The 21,739-nt window shown below is 42.4% G+C and overlaps 1 protein-coding gene across 1 annotated transcript in view; it reads right to left on the reverse strand.

The window, feature by feature from the left end:
- Nucleotides 1-21,739, reverse strand: part of SNTB1 (syntrophin beta 1) — a 130,951-nt gene that overhangs the window by 10,775 nt on the left and 98,437 nt on the right. Inside the window, exon 4 of the mRNA XM_032223367.1 lies at nt 2,671-2,810. Coding sequence (XP_032079258.1) covers nt 2,671-2,810 — 140 coding nt within the window. The remainder of the gene's footprint in view (nt 1-2,670; nt 2,811-21,739) is intronic.

Consider the following 21,739-nt stretch of genomic DNA (forward strand, 5'->3'; position numbering starts at 1 on the left):
CCCAAAATCATGTATAGAAACTATGATGGTTGGATTTTTTTTCCTGCAGTAATTAAGCTTCTCACTCTTGTATCATCAGAATATGATGTTGGGAGGCTGGCCCTTCAACAACTCATCCGTCTCCATTTGTTCTCCTCGACTATGTGAGGAAACCTTTCCCTAGTGACAGCTCGACAGTTAACACGGCATGGGCCAGCTTTGGTTGGTAACATGAGAATGTCTCTTCTGGTGTGGTGTGCAGGTGGAGCTGATCAAATGTGCCTGAACTTTCTTCCATTGACGGTCCATGCTTTATTGTAGGGGTTTCCACACTTGGTAACTTTTAACACTTATGGACTTCAACTTCTAGAATTCCCCAGCCTGGATTCTGGGAGTTGAGGTCCACAAGTCTTAAAGTTGCCAGGTTTGGAGATCCCTGCTCTAAAGTGTGCTTTGGCCTTATCACACGTTTCTTCAGTGAGGCTCAGAGATGTTTCCTCAAGGTTACGACCTCAAAGCATAGCTTTTGTCTCATCCCTTGTCTCATCTAAACTGATGACCCTCAAGGGTGAGCCAATGATAAACTGGTGTTCTACACCCCTCCCATCAGAGGCTTTACTATGTGAATGCTTTCTGGCACATCAGCAGCTTCCAGTAGCACAATTCTATGTACTGTATTTTTCAGAGTATAAGACGCACCAGAGTATAAGATGCACCAAGGTTTTGAAGAGGCAAATTTAAAAAAAAGTTTTTGCACTCTGCAAACCTCCCCAAAACAGCCTGTTTTTTTGCGAAAATGGGCCTGTTTTCCCCCCCCCCAAAAAACGGCATGAATAGCATTTAGGAGGCTTGTAGAGTGCTCCTGGGGAGTGAGGCCAAAAACAAGCAAAAATGCCCGTTTTTCATGAAAACGGGCCCGTTTTTTGTCAAAAAAAGGGCATGATAGCCTTTAGGAGCGGCATATAGAGTGTTCCTGTGGGCTGGAGGGAGCAAAATTGAACAAAAACACAGCCCGTTTTTTGCCCATTTCTGCCCTTCCCAGCCCCAAGGAGCTCTGTGAAAGCCTTCTAAAAGCTATGCACGGCTATTTTGGTGCGTGACCTGTATTTGGATGGGTGGGTGGATGGATGGATGGGAAGAGTGGGAATGGATGTTGGAACTTCAGAACTGGAATATAAGTAGTTTTTTGGAGTAAATGTCTGTCAAGATTCTCAATCATCCAGGTCATGCTTGTCCCAAAGGTGCTTGTTCCAAAAGGTAACTGTACTTTCCTAGGTTTTTGATTGAAAATGTTTTGCTTCTCAATTGAAGAACTGAAGAAGCTTCTTCGATGAGAAGCAAAACCTTTCAAACAATAAACTGAGAAAGTTCAGTTGCCTTTTAGAAAAGGCATCTTTGGGATAGTTTTTGTAGGCTCCACTGTAACTTTGAATGGCCACTAAGCAACCAGTCCTAAATTGAGGACTACTTACATTAATATAATACTACCACACAATTTCCTATTATGGGAACACATTGTTTGCTATTTCTCACCTCTCTCTTTTCAGTTATTTTTCATCTTGTACCTTTTTAATTGCAGCCAGAGGGGAGAATCTGTTTTATTACAGATCTGCATAAGTCCCGCTGGCTAAAATGGGAGGGGAAAATATGGGAAATAAGTGATTTAAAAACATGATTTCTACATATATATTCTGGGCTAAAGGCAAGGAGGTACCTGCTAGTCAAGAGAGAACTTAAAAATGTGGTCTTTCTCTATATATTCTGAACTAGAGAAAGGAAAGCGTCTGGTACTCATTAGAGGGCTTAAAATGTGATATCTATCTATCTATCATCTATCTATCTATCTATCTATCTATCTATCTATCTATCTATCTATCTATCATCTATTTATTTATTTTAAGGGACACGGTGGCTCAGTAGCTAAGACTCTGAGCTTATCGATCAGAAAGATCAGCAGTTTGACAGTTAGAACCCCTAGTGCCACTTAATGGAGTGAGCTCCCATTACTTGTCCCAGCTTCTGCCAACCAAGCAATTCGAAAGCATGTAAAAATGCAAGTAGAAAAATAGGAACCACCTTTGGTGGGAAGGTAACAGCGTGCCATGCGCCTTCGGGCTTTAGTCATGCCGGCCACATGACCAAGGAGACATCTTCGGACAGCGCTGGCTCTTCGGCTTTGAAACAGAGATGAGAACCGCCCCCTAGAGTCGCGAACGACTAGCACATATGTGCGAGGGGAACCTTTACCTGTACTTGGCCTCTTGTTTTAAGAACGTCTTCTGCTCCCATAGATTTTAAGCAGCTTGGTTGTCACGTGGGAAGTTGCTGAGAGTGAATAATCATACAAGCCAGTACTAATAAACAGTGGAATGTTTGCATTGCCAGTCAGAGCCCAAATCTGCCTGATCTAATGTGATGTTTCCTGTCTGTGACACAGTATTACCCTGTTGGACTTTTAAGCCCCAAGTCGCAAAATAGGGACCATCTTTGGTGGGAAGGTTACAGTGTTCTGTGCGCCTCTGGCGTTTAGTCATGCTGGCCACATGACCAGAGAGATGTCTTCAGACAGCGCTGGCTCTTTGGTTTAGAAATGGAGATGAGCACCCCCCACTAGAGTTGGGAATGACTAGCACATTTATTTTATATTTATATTTATTATATTTATATTCTGGGCTACAGAAAAGAACATACCTGGTAGCTAAGAGAGGGTAGGAATGCAGTGGAGTAAACCAAGCTTCCTTGATGCGTGGCATGCTTTCAAACATCAAGAGGTCCTTCTCCGTCAAGGCAACCAATACAGCTTTCCAAGGTTTCTCATTCTCTCCCAGCACCTGGACACAATAAAGCAAGATTTCCAATGAAAGAGGAGCAAGGAATTTTTTTTTAGGAGAACATTGCTTTTCTCATGCCAAAATACACTAACCCCGAAACCTAACATCAGCCCCGCGGGGTCACAGCAAGGCCCTCCTTCGTTCAACCTTTGTTGCCCACAAAACAAGCCAACAAAACGTTCCTGGCCTCAGGATAGATGCTTTTAAAGCAGGAAACTGAGACACGGAACATTTCCCCACTGCTGATTTATGACCCCTGTACAACGTCTTCCAGCTATCATTGAGATGATGTAAAGCTTGTCCTCCTTACTGCTATTTTGGCTCAGCCATGCTTGGATGACATTAGAAGATGCTATGAGTCACTAGTGTGAAATGAATACTGTATATATTCCCTCTGGTGTTCCCTGGTATTTGGAGGCAGGCCTTCCTCAAGTGGCAGAAAATATCGAGTCTTCCAGATTGAACAGAAAGGCCCGTCTTTCATGAATTCATCCAATCCCTTTTTTTTTTGGGGGGGGGGGGGTTAGCCATCCTGATAGTTTCACTGTGCAAAAAAGTGCTTCCCCCCCTGATTGTATAAGTTTTATTCATGTTATCTGGTAGGTTTTCTTTTATAACTAGCCAATAACCCGGCGTTGCCCAGGTATTTATTTATAGAGGGGGGGGGGTAATTTCTAATGTTGGATTTTTTCCTTACCAGAGGGAGCCCCCTTGTGGAGTACTGTGAAGCTGTTACCATGGCTACACCACTGCTCTTTACAGTAGAAGCCATTTTAAGGCACAACATGCTTTATCTTGACACGCACACCCCGAGGGGTGTCTTACCCACCACAGTATTTGTTTCCAGAGAGTAAGTTATCTGTTTACCAAGTTTGGTTGAAATTGGTCAAGATGTTCCAGAGTTATGCTGGAATGAACGAACGAACGAACACACACACACACACACACACACACACACAACTATTGGGCAGGCAACTGCTAAGACCTATAGCTTATGACTTCTCACAGTTCCTCAGGAATTCATTTTGTATTTATTTCTAAAAGCACTTCATCTTCTCTTCCATTCAGCCCTATATGTTCTCCTTTCAGAAGTTCACAATGATATAGAATAGGATAGGATAAAATAACAGAGTTGGAAGGGACCTTGGAGGTCTTCTAGTCCAAACCCCTGCTTAGACAGGAAACCCTATACCATTTCAGACAAATGGTTGTCCAACATCTTATTAAAAACTTCCAGTGTTGGAGCATTCACAATTTCTGGAGGCAAGTTCTTCCACTGATTAATTGTTCTAACTGTCAGGAAAATTCTCCTAAGTTGCTTCTCTTCTTGATTAATTTCCACCCATTACTTCTTGTTCTACCATCAGGTGCCTTGGAGAATAGCTTGACTCCCTCTTCTTTGTGGCAACCCCTGAGATATTGGAACACTGCTATCATGTCTCCCTTAGTCCTTCTTTCTATTAAACTAGACATACCCAGTTCCTGCAACCGTTCTTCATATGTTTTAGTCTCCAGTCCCCTAATCATCTTTGTTGCTCTTCTCTGCACTCTTTCCAGAGTCTCAACATCTTTTCAAGGCATTATAAAGTAGTTTTAGCACTTTATGGGATCTTGATTCACATGAGCTTGATATAAAAGACATAACACTTAAAAAAAACCTTTGAAACAAAGGGGCAGTTATATCTTTTTGAAGGTGTATCTTCAATGCAGTCTGGAGGAACAATACGGGTGGGGCGGGGTGGGGAAATCAGAAAATTTCATTAAGATGGCTTCAATGCCTTTTCAACTCTCTGGTTTTAAATGCAGCCAAATTAGCTTCCTGAAGAAGGATTTTGCAAAGGGGAGACCATTATCAAGAAGATCCTGAAAAGTGTAGCAAGTGTAGGAATTGGACAGGTACTCTGGTACTGGACAGGCCCAGTTTAATGATGGGAATTCCGCAAAGGAGTTCCCTTGGGAGGTTATGATCCCCACTTACTTGTACGTGGACTGCTTTATCCAGATTGGAAAGTTACCTGTTATTTATCAAAGAAAATCAATCAAAATAGTATAAGTATAATCTTTATTGACATTATACTTAAATACAACGGAATTGGTTTTAACCTCACTGGTGTAAAATTATAACAGAAACGAAAAGAGAAAGAAAAAGAAAAAAAACTAGCGTGTGCATGGAGTGATTGTGGTTGTATTTAAAAGTCTCACAGCCCAAGGATAGAAACTATCTTTAAACCTGTTTGTTCGGCTGGCTATACTTTGATGCCTTCTGCCCGATGGTAGAAGTGGAAAGAGACGCTGACCAGGGTGTGAATCATCTCTTGACTATCTTCCTTGCTCTGCTAAAGCAGCGAGACCTGGCGATGTCATCCAGTGGTGTCAGAGGGCAACCAATGGTTTCTTATGCCGAATTGATCACTCTCTGTAGTGCCTTCCTGTCCGCAGCTGTTATACCAGCACACCATACTGTAATACAATATGTGAAGACACTTTCTATGGTGGACCAATAGAAAGAGGTCATCAGCCGTTGTTCCACCTGATTTTTTCGCAGGACTCTTAAGGAAATGAAGTCTCTGTTGGACCTTTCCAATCATCAGAGACATGTTGTTTTTCCAGGTGAGATCTTGACTAATAAGCACTCCCAAGAATTTAAAAGAGGAAACCCTCTCCAAACAGCCCACCTCGATATACAGTGGGGCAGGTTCCCCTCTGTGCTTCCGGAAATCTAGCACCATCTTTGTCTTACTAGCATTTAGATGTAAGTTGTTTCTTGAGCACCATGCAGATACCTTCTGGACTTCTTCCCTGTATCCTGATTCTTTTGTAACGTGTGGGTTGTTGTTGTGAGGGAATTGACACGCAGGAGCCATGGTGCAAGACAGATCTTTATTATAACACAGGTGACAAGCGATTCAAACGTTCCCTGCAACTGTCAGGGTATTTATACTAGCACTCAGACCAACTGTCAAAACGACCAACCAATCAGGTCGCAGCTGGTATTTGCATATTGAATATGCAACACTCCTTCCCCCCAGTTCTAAAGACCAAATGACCAGCCAATCACGTCGCAGCTGGTATTTGCATATTCAATCTCTCTCCTTCCCCCCAGTTCTGCGCATGCCCGGCCTCGCTGTTTCAAGATAGTGGTGAGTCCTTCGTAGCTAAATTTTAGAACCAGGAAAAAAAAACAGGTCCTTTGGGATCTTTGCAGCAGGGAGGCTCTCGTTGTGTTGTAGGGAGGCTCTCGTTGGTTTTAGGGAGGCTCTCGTTGGTTCGAGAAGCAAGCGGTGGCCTTTGCAGTGGAAGGAGGCACAGCAGAGGCAAGTGGATTGCACAGGAGTAGGGCGTGCTCATGGTGTAGAGGACAGTCTGGTGTATGTTGTGAGTGTGCTAGTGTTGGAGAGGCTTTAGACAGGCTGAGAGAGCGTAGCCGGTGGTGCTAGGTGGCAGCTTGGAGAGCAAGGCTGTTGTTGAACGCAGCGGTTGGAGTGCCGTAGGAACAGCTGGTGGCAGGCATGCCTTAGGAACAGCTGGTGGCAGGCAGGCAGGCACAGCTGGCGCAGTTTAGCCATCACGGTCCATAGCTCGTCCCTGAGTAGCGGCGGCGGCTCCAGTCGAGGTTAAGCGTAGGAAGCCCGTCCCTCGGACGGATGGAGGCCGCGCCTGGGAGCTTACTGAGGTTGGCTACAGAAATTTTTTTTCTTGCGTTCACTGCGTTCACGTTGGCTGATGTTGTTAGGCTCTGCGGGAATCGCATATCAATCCCACCCTCGTCGCCAGTTTTGTAACGTGTGGGTTGTTGTTGTGAGGGAATTGACACGCAGGAGCCATGGTGCAAGACAGATCTTTATTATAACACAGGTGACAAGCGATTCAAACGTTCCCTGCAACTGTCAGGGTATTTATACTAGCACTCAGACCAACTGTCAAAACGACCAACCAATCAGGTCGCAGCTGGTATTTGCATATTGAATATGCAACAGATTCGTCCCCTCCAGTTATAAGACCCAGCGCTGTTGTGTCGTCTGCAAACTTTATTATGATGTTGGATGGATCAGAGGATATGCAGTCATATGTATACAGCGAGTACAGGTATGGGCTGAGCACACAGCCCTGAGGGGAGCCTGTGCTGAGCTTCAGCCTGGAAGATGTAAAGGACCCAACCCTTACTGTTTGTGGACGATCTGTCAGGAAGTCTTTGATCCATTCACAAGTGAGGGGAGGGAAATTCAGGTCAGTCAACTTTTCAATGAGAATTCCTGGTAAGATGGTGTTAAAGGCCGAGCTATCGTCTCTAAAAAGCATTCTGACATAATTCCCAGATTTCTCAAGGTGGCTCAGTGCAATATGTAGAGCAGTGGTGGTGGCGTCCCCTGTCGACCTGTTGCTTCTATAAGAAAACTGGTGTTGATCAAAATCTGGTGGAAGACGGGACCTGAGGTGTTGTAGGACCAGTCTCTCAAAGCACTTCATCACTATAGATGTCACTGGGCCAAGCTAATGTTATTTTCATTGCTATTGAAGCAAAGAAGCCCTACATGCCATGGGTCCAGGGCAGTGGTGGAATTCAAATAATTTAACAACTGGTTCTCTGTCCTAATGACCAGGTGGGTAGGCGGGGCTTAGTGGTCATGTGACTGTGTGGGCGTGGCCAGCTCAACATTACTTAAGTTGATGGGCACTTTGCCTTAGCTGTTACAATGTAATAAGGGTTAACTGGAGGGGCAGTTTCTGTAAGCAGGGCAATAAAGATTAAGCTAGAAACAACACCAGAACATTTCCTTCCTGCTTTCCTTACAAGATTAGCCCTGTAAAGCGGGAAAAAAACCAAAAGAAGATTTCCAACAACCGGTTCTCTGAACCTCTTAGAAAGTTAAGAACTGGTTCTCCCGAATAGATGTGAACTGGCTGAATCCCACCACTGGTCCAGGGTGTCTTGAGGTGCCGTCTCTTTCCAATGGGAAAGCCCACCCCACTTGTGCCAGTGAAATAGCCCTGCCAAAGATGCCATTTGACATAGAATTCCAGCAGGCTGGTTAAAGGAGAAGAGCCTTTTCTGCTGTGGCCCCCATCCCTGTGAAACGCTATTCCATCGCAGGTGAGAGCTGCCCCCTCCCTTTTGGCCTTCTGGAAGGATATTAAAACCTGGCTTGCTGTTGGCCTGCGTCCACGGGGGCAGGGGAGGGGCTCACCACTGGAGGTAACTAATGGGATAAGAAGACCACATCCCTGTGCCGGCCATCTCCTAGATCTCTTAGTTTTGTTTTTAGTACAGTTTTCATCGTTTGATCTGTGTACTTTTAAGTGTTACTATGCTTTCATTAAAAGGGACGTGGCGGCTCAGTGGCTAAGACACCGAGCTTGTCAATCAGAAAAATCGGCAGTTCAAATCCCTAGGGCTGCATAACGGAGTGAGCTCCAATTAATTGTCCCAGCTTCCACCACCCTAGCAGTAACAGCGCTCCCGTGTCCTGCTGGCCACATGACCATAGAGATGATTTTGGACAGCGCTGGCTCTTCAGCTTTGAAACAGAGATGAGCACTGCCCCCTAGAGTCGGGAACAACTAGCACATATGTGTGAGGGGAACCTTTACTTTTGTACCTTTATGCTTTCATTATTTTTTACTTATTTTATAACTTGTAAGCCGCCCAGAATCACCTTGTAGGGGAGATAGGAGGCATAATAAAATAAAATAAAAAATATATAAAGTAAAAAAAATAAAACTTAAATTAAATAATTAAATAAAATCAAATTGATGGCTTTTTAATTTCTTACCTTAATAACACTGTTTAATGAAGATTTGGTTGAATGGCTTAAAAAATGAATTGCTCACCATTTGGCTGACCAGTAATTAAATGGATTTTTCCCCCCAAAAAACTATTCTTTATCATTAAGAGAGAACAGCTATTTTAATTAAGAGTCCCTCTTTAGTAAACAAATTATCTCTTATGGGCAAGCTCCAACAGGTTTTAGCAGGTATTCAAGCAGGTTGGAATTTAATTGAAGTGCTTTTGGGTTTCATAACGGAAGGCTGCTTTTCACGGAAAAAAAGTAATTTCTCCTTCCACGTAGCCATTAAGCCACTTCAAAAAGAATGCTTTCATATACAGAATTGGAGTCAGAAGGGGCCACTGAGGCCATTAAGTCCAACCCCCCTGCTTAGTGCAGGAATTCAAATTAAAGCAGCCCTGACTGATGGCTGCTTAGACTCTGCTTGAATACATACAATGAAGATGAGGCTACTACAGATTGTCCTTTACAGATTAACAGAGTTGGAAGGGACCTTGTATGGAGTATGGAGTATGGAGTAGTTTATTTATATGCCGCCCTTTTCCCTGGGGGGACTCAGGGCGGCTTACAATTCGAAAGGAGGGGAAAACAAACAGATTAACACATAAGACAGTACATCATTAAAAGCACAACATTCATACAATTCGGGTGGGTTACGGTCTTTAACCCCAGGCCTGACAGGATAGCCAGGTTTTGAGGGCTGTGCGGAAGGTCTGGAGGGTGGTGAGGGTACGAATCTCCACGGGGAGATCTTTATAGAAGGCTTTATAGAGGCTTTATAGAATGGTATTAGTACCTCACGTGATCTTGATTGTACTCCTCTGTTAAGGCAATTTAGGATTGCATTGGCTTTTGTGGCTACCGCTGCACACTGCTGGCTCATATTTAGCTGGTTGTCCACTAAGGCTCCAAGATCCCTCTCAGATTACTGCTATTAAGCCTGGTTTCACCCCTTCTCAAGGCCAGAAATGTGTTGCTTTGCAGCTGGGAGCTCTGTACACTCGACGTGAAGCTTTATGGGTCATTACAGAGAGTCCTCGACTTACAACCACAACCATGGAGTCCAAAATTTCTGCTGCTGACCAAGATACCTGTTAACCTGATTTCTGCCTCATTTTACAGTCTTTTTTTTTGCCACAGCCGTTAAGTGAATCAGACCAGTTCTTAAATTAGTAACACAGTTGTTAAGAGCCGAGGTGGCGCAGTGGTTAAATGCAGCACTGCAGGATACTTCAGCTGACTGCAGTTCTGCAGTTCGGCTGTTCTAATCTCACCGGCTCAGGGTTGACTCAGCCTTCCATCCTTCGGAGGTGGGTAAAATGAGGACCCGGATTGTTGTTGGGGGCAATATGCTGACTCTGTAAACCGCTTAGAGAGGGCTGAAAGCCCTATGAAGCGGTATATAAGTCTAACTGCTATTGCTATAATCTACCTTCCCCATTCACTTTTGCTTGTCACAAGGTTACAAAAAGAGATCAGGTGGCCCGGGGACACTGCGACCGTCATAAATGGAGTCAGTTGCCTGAAGCAAAGGAAATCGCAGGGCAGAAGTAAAGCACGTCAAATATAGACCCAGTGGCTCAGGCCTAGCAAAGTTTCCTTTGTAATCACTCACAAGTCCATGAAAGCAAGGTAATTTCCACGGTTGACGCTGATTAGCAGAGGCAACTGTGAACACAGGATGTTGATACTTCCCACTCAGCAGGAAATGGACTATAATATATACCTTTGACCCTGGTGGCACGGAAGGAGGCAATACTGGGAGAATGATTGCAAAGAGGAAAATGAAAAGAAACTTGAGCCTAGGTTTTCATTTCTAATCTCTTCCTGATCCAAATATGCTCTACAAAGCTGTCCTATTTCACTATCAGATCTGGGCCTTTGCCAAGGTATACAAAATCCTCCAGAGCGCACAATACAAGCCGTTGTCAGTCCCTAACAAAAACAGTGGTGCCAGCGACAAAAGCAGTTGGAGTTGGAGGGAAGAGGTTACACAACCTTGGCTGCAGTACCCCTTTCTCTGCTGAGAGTTGACTGAAAGGTTGAGGAGACGAATAGGAAGACCTGGTGAAGTTTGGCCCCTGGGCTGTAAACCAAGCAATGTCCTGGGAACATTGTGAGTCTCTAGTTCATGGCTGTTAAGTCATGGCCAAACCAAAATCCTTCCTTATTGTGATTGTTCTGGCCACCACTAGAAAAAGGAAGAGCAAGTTAATCGGAAAGTGGCAAAACATACAATGAAACCCGATTGGGGACTATTTTCACCCAAAATACGATGCAAAAGACTAGAGAAATTGTGTAAAAATATTGTGTTCTGCTTGGTATCTATGACTGGTTTTTTACCCATTTTAATTTTGTGGAATGCTTTTACATGTCCTTGTGGTGCAAAGGCTACACACACACACGGAGTGGTGGGATTAAATTTTTTTTACTACCGTTTCTGTGGACGTGGCATGGCATGGCTTGGTGGGCGTGGCAGGGGAAGAACACTGTAAAATCCCCATTCCCTCCCGATGAGCTGGGACTCGGGAGGCAGAGAATAAATGGGGGCGGGGCCAGTCAGAGGTGGCATTTACTGGTTCTCGAAACTACTCAAAATTTCTGCTACCAGTTCTCCAGAACTGGTCAGAACCTGCTGAATACCACTTCTGCCCAGTGGTGTATTAACCATTAAGCAGACTAAGTACGTGGTTAGGGCACCAGGCCCAAAGGGGGCACCACAAAGTTGAGAAAGAAAGAAAAAAACCAATAAAGATTTGTACAGTATGTACAAAGGAGGGGGGGCAAGATTTGTGAGCATTTAGCGCACCAGTGAGCCTTAATCCGCCACTGCATACACCCAAGAAAAAGGGGAACGATGAGTAGGATTTAAAATATTCCATCATGATTAAACCCTTTCACACAATTATCAGGGTTACAAAAAGGAATAAAGCGTTTATACAGAATGGAGTTCCTTAGAATGGAATTCCTCATTTCCAATGCTGTCAAAATTCAAGATCTTTGATTAATTACACAGTCAAAGAAACAATGTAGATCAGCATGTACCATGTTTTCCCGAAAATAAGACAGGGTCTTATTTTCTTTTGACCGCCGAAATAAGCACTTGGCCTTATTTTCGGGGAGGTCTTATTATTTTTGAGGTGCAGGAGGCGGCGAATGTGATCACTGCATAGCTGCTACTGTGTTGCAATATTTTCAGGGAGGGCTTATTTTGGGGGGGGCTTATTTTAGCGCATGTGTTCAAAAGCCTGATTGGGCTTATTACCCAGGGAGGTCTTATTTTGGGGGAAACAGGGTAGTTCAACCTCCAACTGGCCAAGTGCTTCATCATCCCATCAAACATATTTTGCAAGACTTCGATTTTGCTTTTGGGGGGGGGGGGGAACCAATTTTTCCAAGCAAGTAAAGTGCTTGGAAGTGACAAAACCAGAGGTTGGTAAAAACTAACAGCAAAATTTTTGGTTGAGAAGATCTATTATTATTCAGTTACATTTTGGCGATATTTCAGAATTACTGAAAAAATGTGTTAAATTGATTTATTATCTCTCCTACCTTCTTCCTGCCTCTGAGGTATTATCTGAAAGGCTTGGCAAAATCACTTAACAGCCTAATACACAAGAACTTTAATACGTTTTTACACCTGTATTGCCATCTCTGGACTTGTGGTTCTTATTTTGCCATGACATGATCTGACAGTATAGGGTAGGGGTGTAAAACTCAAGGCCTGCAGGGTGGATCCAGCCGACGGAGTTCTTAGTAGATCTGACCCGTGGGGCCAACCTGGAAACAGCGAAGGACCGGCCCACGGTACCTCTTCCAGAAAAAAGGAGCTCGCAAGGGCCACGGGTGGTGCTCTCGAGCTCTGTTTTCATTGGCAGAAGATTGCAGGAGGCCACCGCAGCCGAAAACAGAGCTCGGGAGCCCATAGAGTGCTTGGGCCACTACACTACATGAGTGACGTCAATCCCTACCCGACCTCCCAGAGATCAAACACAACCCTGATGCAGCCCTCAATGAAATTGAGTTTGACACCCCAGGAATAGGGGAATATATTTGTTTATTCTGCTACAAAGAAAGAATTAAATATAGAATAATCCTGGCTTGATTAGGGATCCTTGCCATATATTAGCCATTGAGAATTTATTTATTTCCCTCTTCTTGGTCTCCTTTCATGCCAATACTTAGTAAGACAATTAACCAGTAAACATAATAAAATAAAATGCTTATGTTTTCCAAGAACAAAACGAAAGCTTTTTAAAATCAGAGTTCACTGAACAAACTAAAGTGACTTAATTTAGGCCTGGTGCAAAGCCAAAAAGGAAATTCTATTATTGCCAAATTCCACTGATCCTGGTCCAAAAGTCAAATCAAAATGGTTTTTTTTTATTCTTATACCAAAGAAATTATATTAAAACTGCATTTTCTCCAGCCTTATCTAAGGTGCCAGAACATTTCTTACTGATGATAAAACATGGCTTGCATATAGAATGATAAATAGATTAATGAAAGGTTTCTTATACCTTCTGGAAATCTTTCAATTTTCTGATACATGTTCTCCTATAGAATCATTTGCTACTTAGGCTTATTTATGAAAAATGAAATCACCCACCCAGCTCCAAAATAGCATCTTATATTTTTATTTAATGTTAACTGCTTTTATTTTATTAAATGTTAATTGTTTCAACCTCTGCCCTCAAAACAATGATATATAGGGCACTGCACAACTAGACACAAGGACAGTTTTCCCCTGAATGCCATCACTCTGTTTAACAACTAATTCCCAAACACTGTCATACTACCTAACACTGAATTACTATTATTCTTCTCTTCATCAGTTGTGAAATTCAAATTTTTTTACTGCTTGTTCTGTGGGCATGGCTTGATGGGCGTGGCAGGGGAAGGATACTGCAAAATCTCCATTCCCACCCCACTCCAGGAGGATACTGCAAAATCTCCATTCCCACCCCACTCCAGGGGAAGGATACTACAAAAATCTCCATTCCCTCCCCACTCTGGGGCCAGCATTTGCCAGTTCTCTAAACTACTAAACATTTCTGCTTCCGGTTCTCCCAACTATTCCAAATTTCCGCTATCGGTTTTCCAGAACCTGTAAGAATCTGCTGGATTTCACCTCTGTTTCCTAGTATCTATCTCTCCATACTTATGACTATAAGCATGTTGTTTGTATCTTCCAATTTATATTGTTTTATTTGTTTACTAGTACAATTTGATAGCTCATTAATAACCTTGACTATCACTAAGTGTTGTATCTTATTATTCTTGATGAATGTATTTTATTCTACTTATGTACACAGAGAGCATAGGTGTGTATCCAATCACACTTGGCCAATAAAGAATCCTATTCTGTTCTATTCTAATTCTATTCTGAAAGATGCTTCTTTTGTAACTCTGCAGCCCTCTTCCCCAACTAGATATCCTTTAAAATAATTTAGGATTCTTCAGGCTCAGAATTCCCACCCAGCATGGCTAAAGTCTTTAATTTCAACCCCACCAATTAAAAAGGGTTTTCATCTACTAATTCTACAGAACATCCATAATTTCTACAGGTGTCACAAGCAAAGCAGTTCACAGTTGCACATTCTTTAACCTCTGAGATTTCTCCTCCTGTTTGAATAATGGGCTTATTTGTTACAAACTGCTTGAGGTAGTAGTTGCAGGGTAATTATCAGATGGCATCTGGTTTATATTTTAAATATTTGGGGGATTTGTTCATTCCTTTGGACATGAGCTCAAATCACATCCCAGGCCTCTCAGTTATTCCAGTAAATACTCAAGACAAGCAGGGGAAAATGTTTTTGAACTGTACGAGGGATTATGCTAGGTATGTTCCAGGCTAACTGAAAATGTTTATGCTCAACTAAGCAGCGATGAATTGTGAGTAAGGAACATGTTCACTAAAGTGGTAAACAGTCTTAACTACAGGTAGTTCTTATGTCCATAATTGAGCCTGGAATAACAATTGTAAGGTCATTATGGTTGTAAATTGAGACATCATCTGACCGGATCCGATTTTATGACATTTTTTGCAGCAGTCGTTATACAAACACTGTGATCATTAAGCAAATCAATTTTCCCCAATGGACGTTTGCTGGAAACGCAATGCTAGAAACCTACAAAAAAAGCCGCAAATTAAGGCCATGCAATCACGAGATGCTACAAATGGCAAGAGGTGAGCTGCTGGCTGCCCAATATCCAAAATATAGTCCTGTGACCTGTGACATAGTAAATCAACAAAAATAGTTTTTGAAGGGCCATCGTAACTTCAAATGATTGATAAGCAACTGGTTGTAAGTCAAAAGCCTAACACATAATCTTCTCCAATCTGGTGCTCTCAAGACACATAGAGAACAATAGCTCCAGTGATTTCCACCCGAATACCTAATCTAGCTATTTTAAACCAACTACAGTTCCCCCTTCCTCGGCTGGAGAGGAATCAAGGGAATTTTCCTTTCCTTGAGAGATCTTATGAAATCTTTACCCAGGAGTGTCTAACCAAGGGTGGGCTGCTGAGGGATTGCACGGGTTCGGGTGATTCTCTAGCTAAGGATCTGCCCAATTCTGCAAACCCACAAATCCTACCCCTGGCTGGCCCCGCCCACCCCTCCCTGACCCTCCCAGGAGTTTCCACGCGGCCCATTTGGGATGCCAGGTAAGTACAGGGCCCACACGGATGCCTCGGGGGAGAGCGAAAAATGGGCATCCCGGAAGGCCTGGAGGAGGCTATTTTCGGCCTCCCAGAGGCTCAAGGAAAGCCTCCGGACCCTGGGGAGGGTGAAAAACGGGTTCCCGGAGAGGCTGTTTTCGCCCTCCTGGAGGCTCAAGGAAAGCTTCCAAAGCCTGGGAAGAGTGAAAATGCCCCCCCCCCGCCCCGGTGGTGCAGGAAGCTGACTAGGCCATGCCCACCACGGCCACACCCACCCAGCAACCGGGCAGAGAGCCCATTGCTAAAATTTTTGAAGCCCACGCCTGTGTCTAACCGTAGCAACTTTAAACCATGGAATTCTGGGAGCTGAAGTCCATAAATCTTAAAAGTGGCCAAGGCTGGACACCTCTGCCTTAAGCCTTTTGAATTTTTCTCATTTTTAATACTGGTTTGACTACTATTGGTGCTGCTCGCCAAATTAATTACTGACGGCTTTCATTTCAAATACTGCAGCTGGGTCACTTTATTAGGTTGGCTTGTGGTCTGCAAGTGTGTTTTTTAATGTTTTGTTAATAAGCAATCCAGAATTCTGTTTTGTGCATGCATGTGTCCGTACGGGGAGTAAAATAAAGAGAGATACTGTTTAACAGTGACTTCCTCGTGAGTGACTACTGATGCAAAGGAATGATCAAAATTGGACTTGTATATTTGTGTTGGCAAAATCTACTAAATCGGAGCCACATGTTGGAAGAAGATGAGAGGAACAGCCCTGAACAACATATGCTTTGGCACGGAGTTTCAATTCTAAGGTTTTTAAGGCTTTCACAATCCAAGGTCATTTTTTTCCTGAGTCTCTGCATAAAAGTTGGCCTTCAATGCTCATTTCTACCCAGATGGCATTTTTCATACTTGATGATCTTGTTCAATTATTATAAACATACTTGCAGAAAGCAGCTTTTGTTTCTCGTTTATGAAATGCCTTCTTTGAGAAGACTCACCTGGGCCCATACAGTTAGTTTTGTTGCATTAAAACAAACACACACACACACACACACACACGCTTTTAAATCCTCAGTTTTATGGGGAGTTTTTCACACCAAGAATGGATGAATGTAATTTTTATCCATCCAATGAGTTTTATTCTATTTTTTTAATGCACTTTGTTTAAAATTTTGCTGGATAAAAAAATTAATAAATTATAAATACACTGATTTTTTTTTTTAAAAAAAATCTATGAATAAGGAATCTTAAGGTGTCCAGAGATTTCAGTGCACTGGAGGAACAAAAGGTTTCACAATAAACAATAATAAAGTGAGAGGATGTCACCGTGCAGAAATCAGGAAATCACTGTCAGGAAATTTTTCCTTAGTTCCAGGTTGCTTCTGAACCTAGACCCGTATTCTAGAGATGGGTCTCGGCCCTTGATGGTGAACCTATGCCATGTTTCTACGCAGAGCCCTTTTTGCGGACAGGACAGGGAGGAGTGGGGAGGGAATGGAGATTTTGCAGTATCCTTCCCCCCATGAGTGGGGAGGGAATGGAGATTTTGCAGTATCCTTCTCCCAGGAGTGAGGAGGGAATGGAGATTTTGCAGTATCCTTCTCCCAAGAGTGGGGGGGGGAATGGAGATTTTGCAGTATCCTCTCCCCCCAGGAGTGGGAAGGGAATGGAGATTTTGCAGTATCCTTCTCCCAGGAGTGGGGAGGGAATGGAGATTTTGCAGTATTCTTCCCCCCAGGAGTGGGGAGGGAATGGAGATTTTGCAGTATCCTCTCCCCCCAGGAGTGGGGAGGGAATGGAGATTTTGCAGTATTCTTCCCCCCAGGAGTGGGAAGGGAATGGAGATTTTGCAGTATCCTCTCCCCCCAGGAGTGGGGAGGGAATGGAGATTTTGCAGTATTCTTCCCCCCAGGAGTGGGGAGGGAATGGAGATTTTGCAGTATCCTTCTCCCAGGAGTGGGGAGGGAATGGAGATTTTGCACTATCCTTCTCCCAGGAGTGGGGAGGGAATGGAGATTTTGCAGTATCCTTCTCCTAAGAGTTGGGAGGGAATGGAGATTTTGCAGTATCCTTCTCCTAAGAGTTGGGAGGGAATGGAGATTTTGCAGTATCCTCCCCCCCCCCAGGAGTAGGGAGGGAATGGAGATTTTGCAGTATCCTTCCTCCACGAGTGGGGAGGGAATGGAGATTTTGCAGTATCCTTCCCCCATGAGTGGGGAGGGAATGGAGATTTTGCAGTATCCTTCTCCTAAGAGTTGGGAGGGAATGGAGATTTTGCAGTATCCTCCCCCCCCCCCCAGGAGTAGGGAGGGAATGGAGATTTTGCAGTATCCTTCCCCCACGAGTGGGGAGGGAATGGAGATTTTGCAGTATCCTTCCTCCACGAGTGGGGAGGGAATTGAGATTTTGCAGTATCCTTCCCCCATGAGTGGGGAGGGAATGGGGATTTTGCAGGATCCTTCCCCTGCCATACCCACCAAGCCACGCCCACAGAACCGGTAGTAAAAATATTACAATTTCACCACTGCATAAGTGAGAAAAGAAATTGTACAATTCTATTGCCTGAAACCTACACTCAAATTAGGAACAAAACCATAACAAAAAGTGCCCTCAATCTCCAACTTCTAAACCGAGACAATAGGACAATCAATTGAACCAAAAGGACACTAAGTCATTCAAGAGCCTAAGTAGCGACAACTAGCATTTAGCATCGTAATTATGGGGGTTGAAATGACAAAGTCTCTTCTTAATCATAGCCTTAATCACAACCAAACAATACTCTTGTATTAAGTTTTGTTAACTAGATGAATAATATATAAAAGGTGCCAAAGAATTTTTAACTGCTTTCATAAAACCCCACGCACAACAGAAATGACCACCTTCAAAACCAACCTTTGGCCCTTTCAACCACAATACCACAAATTAAACCTCTTTACTTTTCTACCAATCTCCAATTCAAGAAACAAATGCATCTACTGACCACAACACTTATTCACAATTCCCACTTTCACAGTTCCAATTACTTCCTTCAGCTGCACATTACAATAAACGCGCTGGAAGGGACTTTGGAGGACTTCTAGTCTAGCCCCTTGCTCAAGCAGGAGAACCTATACTATTTCAGATAAGTGACTGTCTGGAATCTTCTTAAAAACATCCAGTGAGGGAGCACCCACGATTTCTGGAGGCAATTTGTTATATGAAGGCAATCTGTTCCACTGGTTAATTGTCCTCACTGTTAGGAAGTTTCTCCTTAATTCCAGGTTGCTTCTTTCCATGATTATTGTATTTGTCGGAGTATAAGATGCACCGGAGTATAAGACGCACCAAGATTTTGAAGAGGCATTTATTTTTTTTAAAAAATTGCACTCTGCAGACCTCCCCAAAATGGCCTGTTTTTCAGGAAAACGGGCCCATTCCCCCCCACCCAAAAAGGGCATGAATACCCTTTAGGAGGCTTGTAGAGTGCTCCGGTGGGGGGGCTCCCCCAAAATGAGCAAAAAAGGCCTGTTTTGTTTACAAAAATGGGTCCATTTTTGGTCCAAAAAAGGGCATGCATAGCCTTTAGGAGGCTTATAGAGTGCTCCTGGGGGAGGGGGGCAAAATTGAGCAAAAAATGGCCCGTTTTTCGCTCATTTCTGCCCTCCTTGGCCCCCAGGAGCACTCTATAAGCCTCTTAAAGATTATGCAAGGCCATTTTGGTGAACGGAGCGGGGTTTCGGGAGGCCAAAAATGCTGTATTCAATGTATAAGACGCACCCAGATTTTCAGCCTCTTTTTTGAGGGAAAAAGGTGTGTCTTATACTCTGAAAAATACGGTAGTTTCCAACCATTGTTTCTTGTCCTGCCCTCCGGTGCTTTGGAGATTAATTTGACCCTCTCTTGTTCGTGGCAGCCCCGCAAGTACTGGAATAATGCTATCATGTCAGCCCTAATTCTTCTTTTTTTTAGGCTAGCCAAACCCAAATCCTGCAGCCGTTCTTCATTTGTCTGCTGGTTTACTTCACTAGCTGTACAAGCCACATTCCAAGAAACTTTACAATTCCTTTCGTTTTTTCTTCCATGTTCTCCCATGTTCCGCAACTTTCCCCTTCCTTCTTTCTTACACGCATAGGATATTCTTTGTATGGGTAATCCTCGACATGATCACAATTGAGCCCAAAGCGAGGCTAAGCGAGACCATTGTTAAGTGAGTTTTGTCCCGTTTTACAACCTTTCTTGCCACAGTTCTTAAGTGAATCGCTGTAGTTGTTCAGCTAGTAACACAGTTGTTAAGTAAATCTGGCTTCCCCATTGACTTTGTTTGGTCAGAAGGTTGCAAAAAGTGACCACATGACCCCGTACACAGCAATAATCATAAATGTCCATTGCCAAGCATCCAAAATTTGATCATGTGATCTTGGGGGTGCTGCAACAGTTGTGTGAAAAACCATTCAAGGCTTGTAATTCGAGGCTTATCTGTACTTCTTTTTTTAAAAGGAGTTTTATTATTTTAATTACAAAAATAAACATTCCATCTTTCCTTATGCAGTGTGTTGTCTAGATACAAACAACTCTCTGTGCAACATCATTCCTCATTTTCCACATCTTTCACGTTCATAGTAACATTATTTCCCTAAGTTTAGTATTATAACATATTGAGTATTTACATGTTATAAAACTCTCAATTTTTCTTCTTAATATCTTCTAGTAATAATATATCAACATTAAATATCATTATTCTCATCATACACATACTAGCAGTTTTCATCTTATTTATATGTTTATCTAAGTGTATTGTCTACTTATTTTTTAGTTTTCTTCATTTCCAAACTCCTTTTTCTCTCTCCAACCATTGGTAAAATACTTCCCAAATCATATAATATTCAGTTTGTTCTTTCTCCTTAATTGTAATGTTAATCTGTTTATTTCTGCACATTCTAATATTTTCTTTATCACCTTCTCATCAATAGGAATCTCTACACTTTTCCAATGTTGTGCAAATACAATTCTAGCTGTGGTTAATCCTTGAATGATTAAATATACATTCTCTTTATTATAAATTTCAGCTAGAACTCCTAAAGAAATGTTTCTGGCTTCAGCTCAATACGTTGTTGTATCATCTCTTCCAACCATGTCTTAATTTTTGTCCAATACTTCTTTGAGGCTTATCTGTACTTCTATCAATGACTTTCAAGTCTCTGTCATGTACATGTTGCTTTTCAAATTATCAACCTTTCATCACCTCATTCTTTCTTCCTCTTCCTCCCTTTGATCAGTTACCCAGAAAGTTTGTCTCTCCTTTCTGCTAATATCAGGAAATTCAAATAGAATAGAATAGAATAGAATAGAATAGAATAGAATAGAATAGAATAGAATTCTTTGTTGGCCAAGTGTGGATTGGACACACAAGGAATTTTGTCTTTGGTGCCTATGCTCTTAGTGTACATAAAAAGACAAGATACATTCATCAAGAATCATAAGGTACAACACTTAATGAAAGGCATAGGGTGCAAATAAGCATTCAAATCATACTAAGAAACAATCAACATAAATCATAAGGATACAAGGAACAAAGTTACCATCATACAGTCATAAGTGGGAGGAGATGGGTGATACGAACGATGAGGATATTAGTAGTAACAGTAATGCAGACTTAGTAAATAGTTTGACAGTGTTGACAGAATTATTTGTTTAGCAGAGTGATGGCGTTCGGGAAAAAACTGTTTTGGTGTCTAGTTGTTCTGGTGTGCCATGCTCTATAGCTCGTTTTGAGGGTAGAAGTTGAAACAATTTATGTCCAGGATGTGAGGGGTCTGTAGATATTTTCACAGCCCTCTTTTTGACAGATCCAAACTGAATTCCCCCCCCAAAAATGATACTTTCTTAGAGAGGGATTAAAAATGATCACTAAGGTGCCGAACAACATTATCTTCCAAATGTTGTTTTATTTTTTGAAAAGTTATTCTGGATTTTTTTAAAAAAAAGATGATGTAGCCATTATAATATACATATCACCAAGTAAGATATCAGAACAATTAATTGATATGCCGCAATTAAGATTGCCTCATGCATAAGAGATCTTAAAATTCCATGCAGGTTTATTCTAAATGAATGTCATCTTCTTGAACATCAAATTATAGAATTGCAATCAAGAAGTTTAAAAATAGGCCTTAACTGATGTATGTATGCATGGTAATTATTTGCATCTCAGATTAGCCTTACTTATAGAAAAGGGAACTCCTCTGAAATGGAATAGAATGGACATTTTGGATGCTTCTTATAATCATGTATTTTTATGCTGACCTTCCCGACCCATTAATCCCTGTAAATATGATCATTTCGAAATGGTTTATTATTAGCATTGTTTCTGTAGGAAGAGCAAATTCTTGCAAGCTTGATATAAATGTAATTATATAAACACTCTTAATAGATGGACCATTAGTATTCATTAGTTTAAGGAAACAAGCCAATTTGAAATGGTGATCGTGACTGGTTTTCAT

Source organism: Thamnophis elegans, chromosome 8, assembly GCF_009769535.1.
Source record: "Thamnophis elegans isolate rThaEle1 chromosome 8, rThaEle1.pri, whole genome shotgun sequence".
NCBI lineage: Eukaryota > Metazoa > Chordata > Lepidosauria > Squamata > Colubridae > Thamnophis > Thamnophis elegans.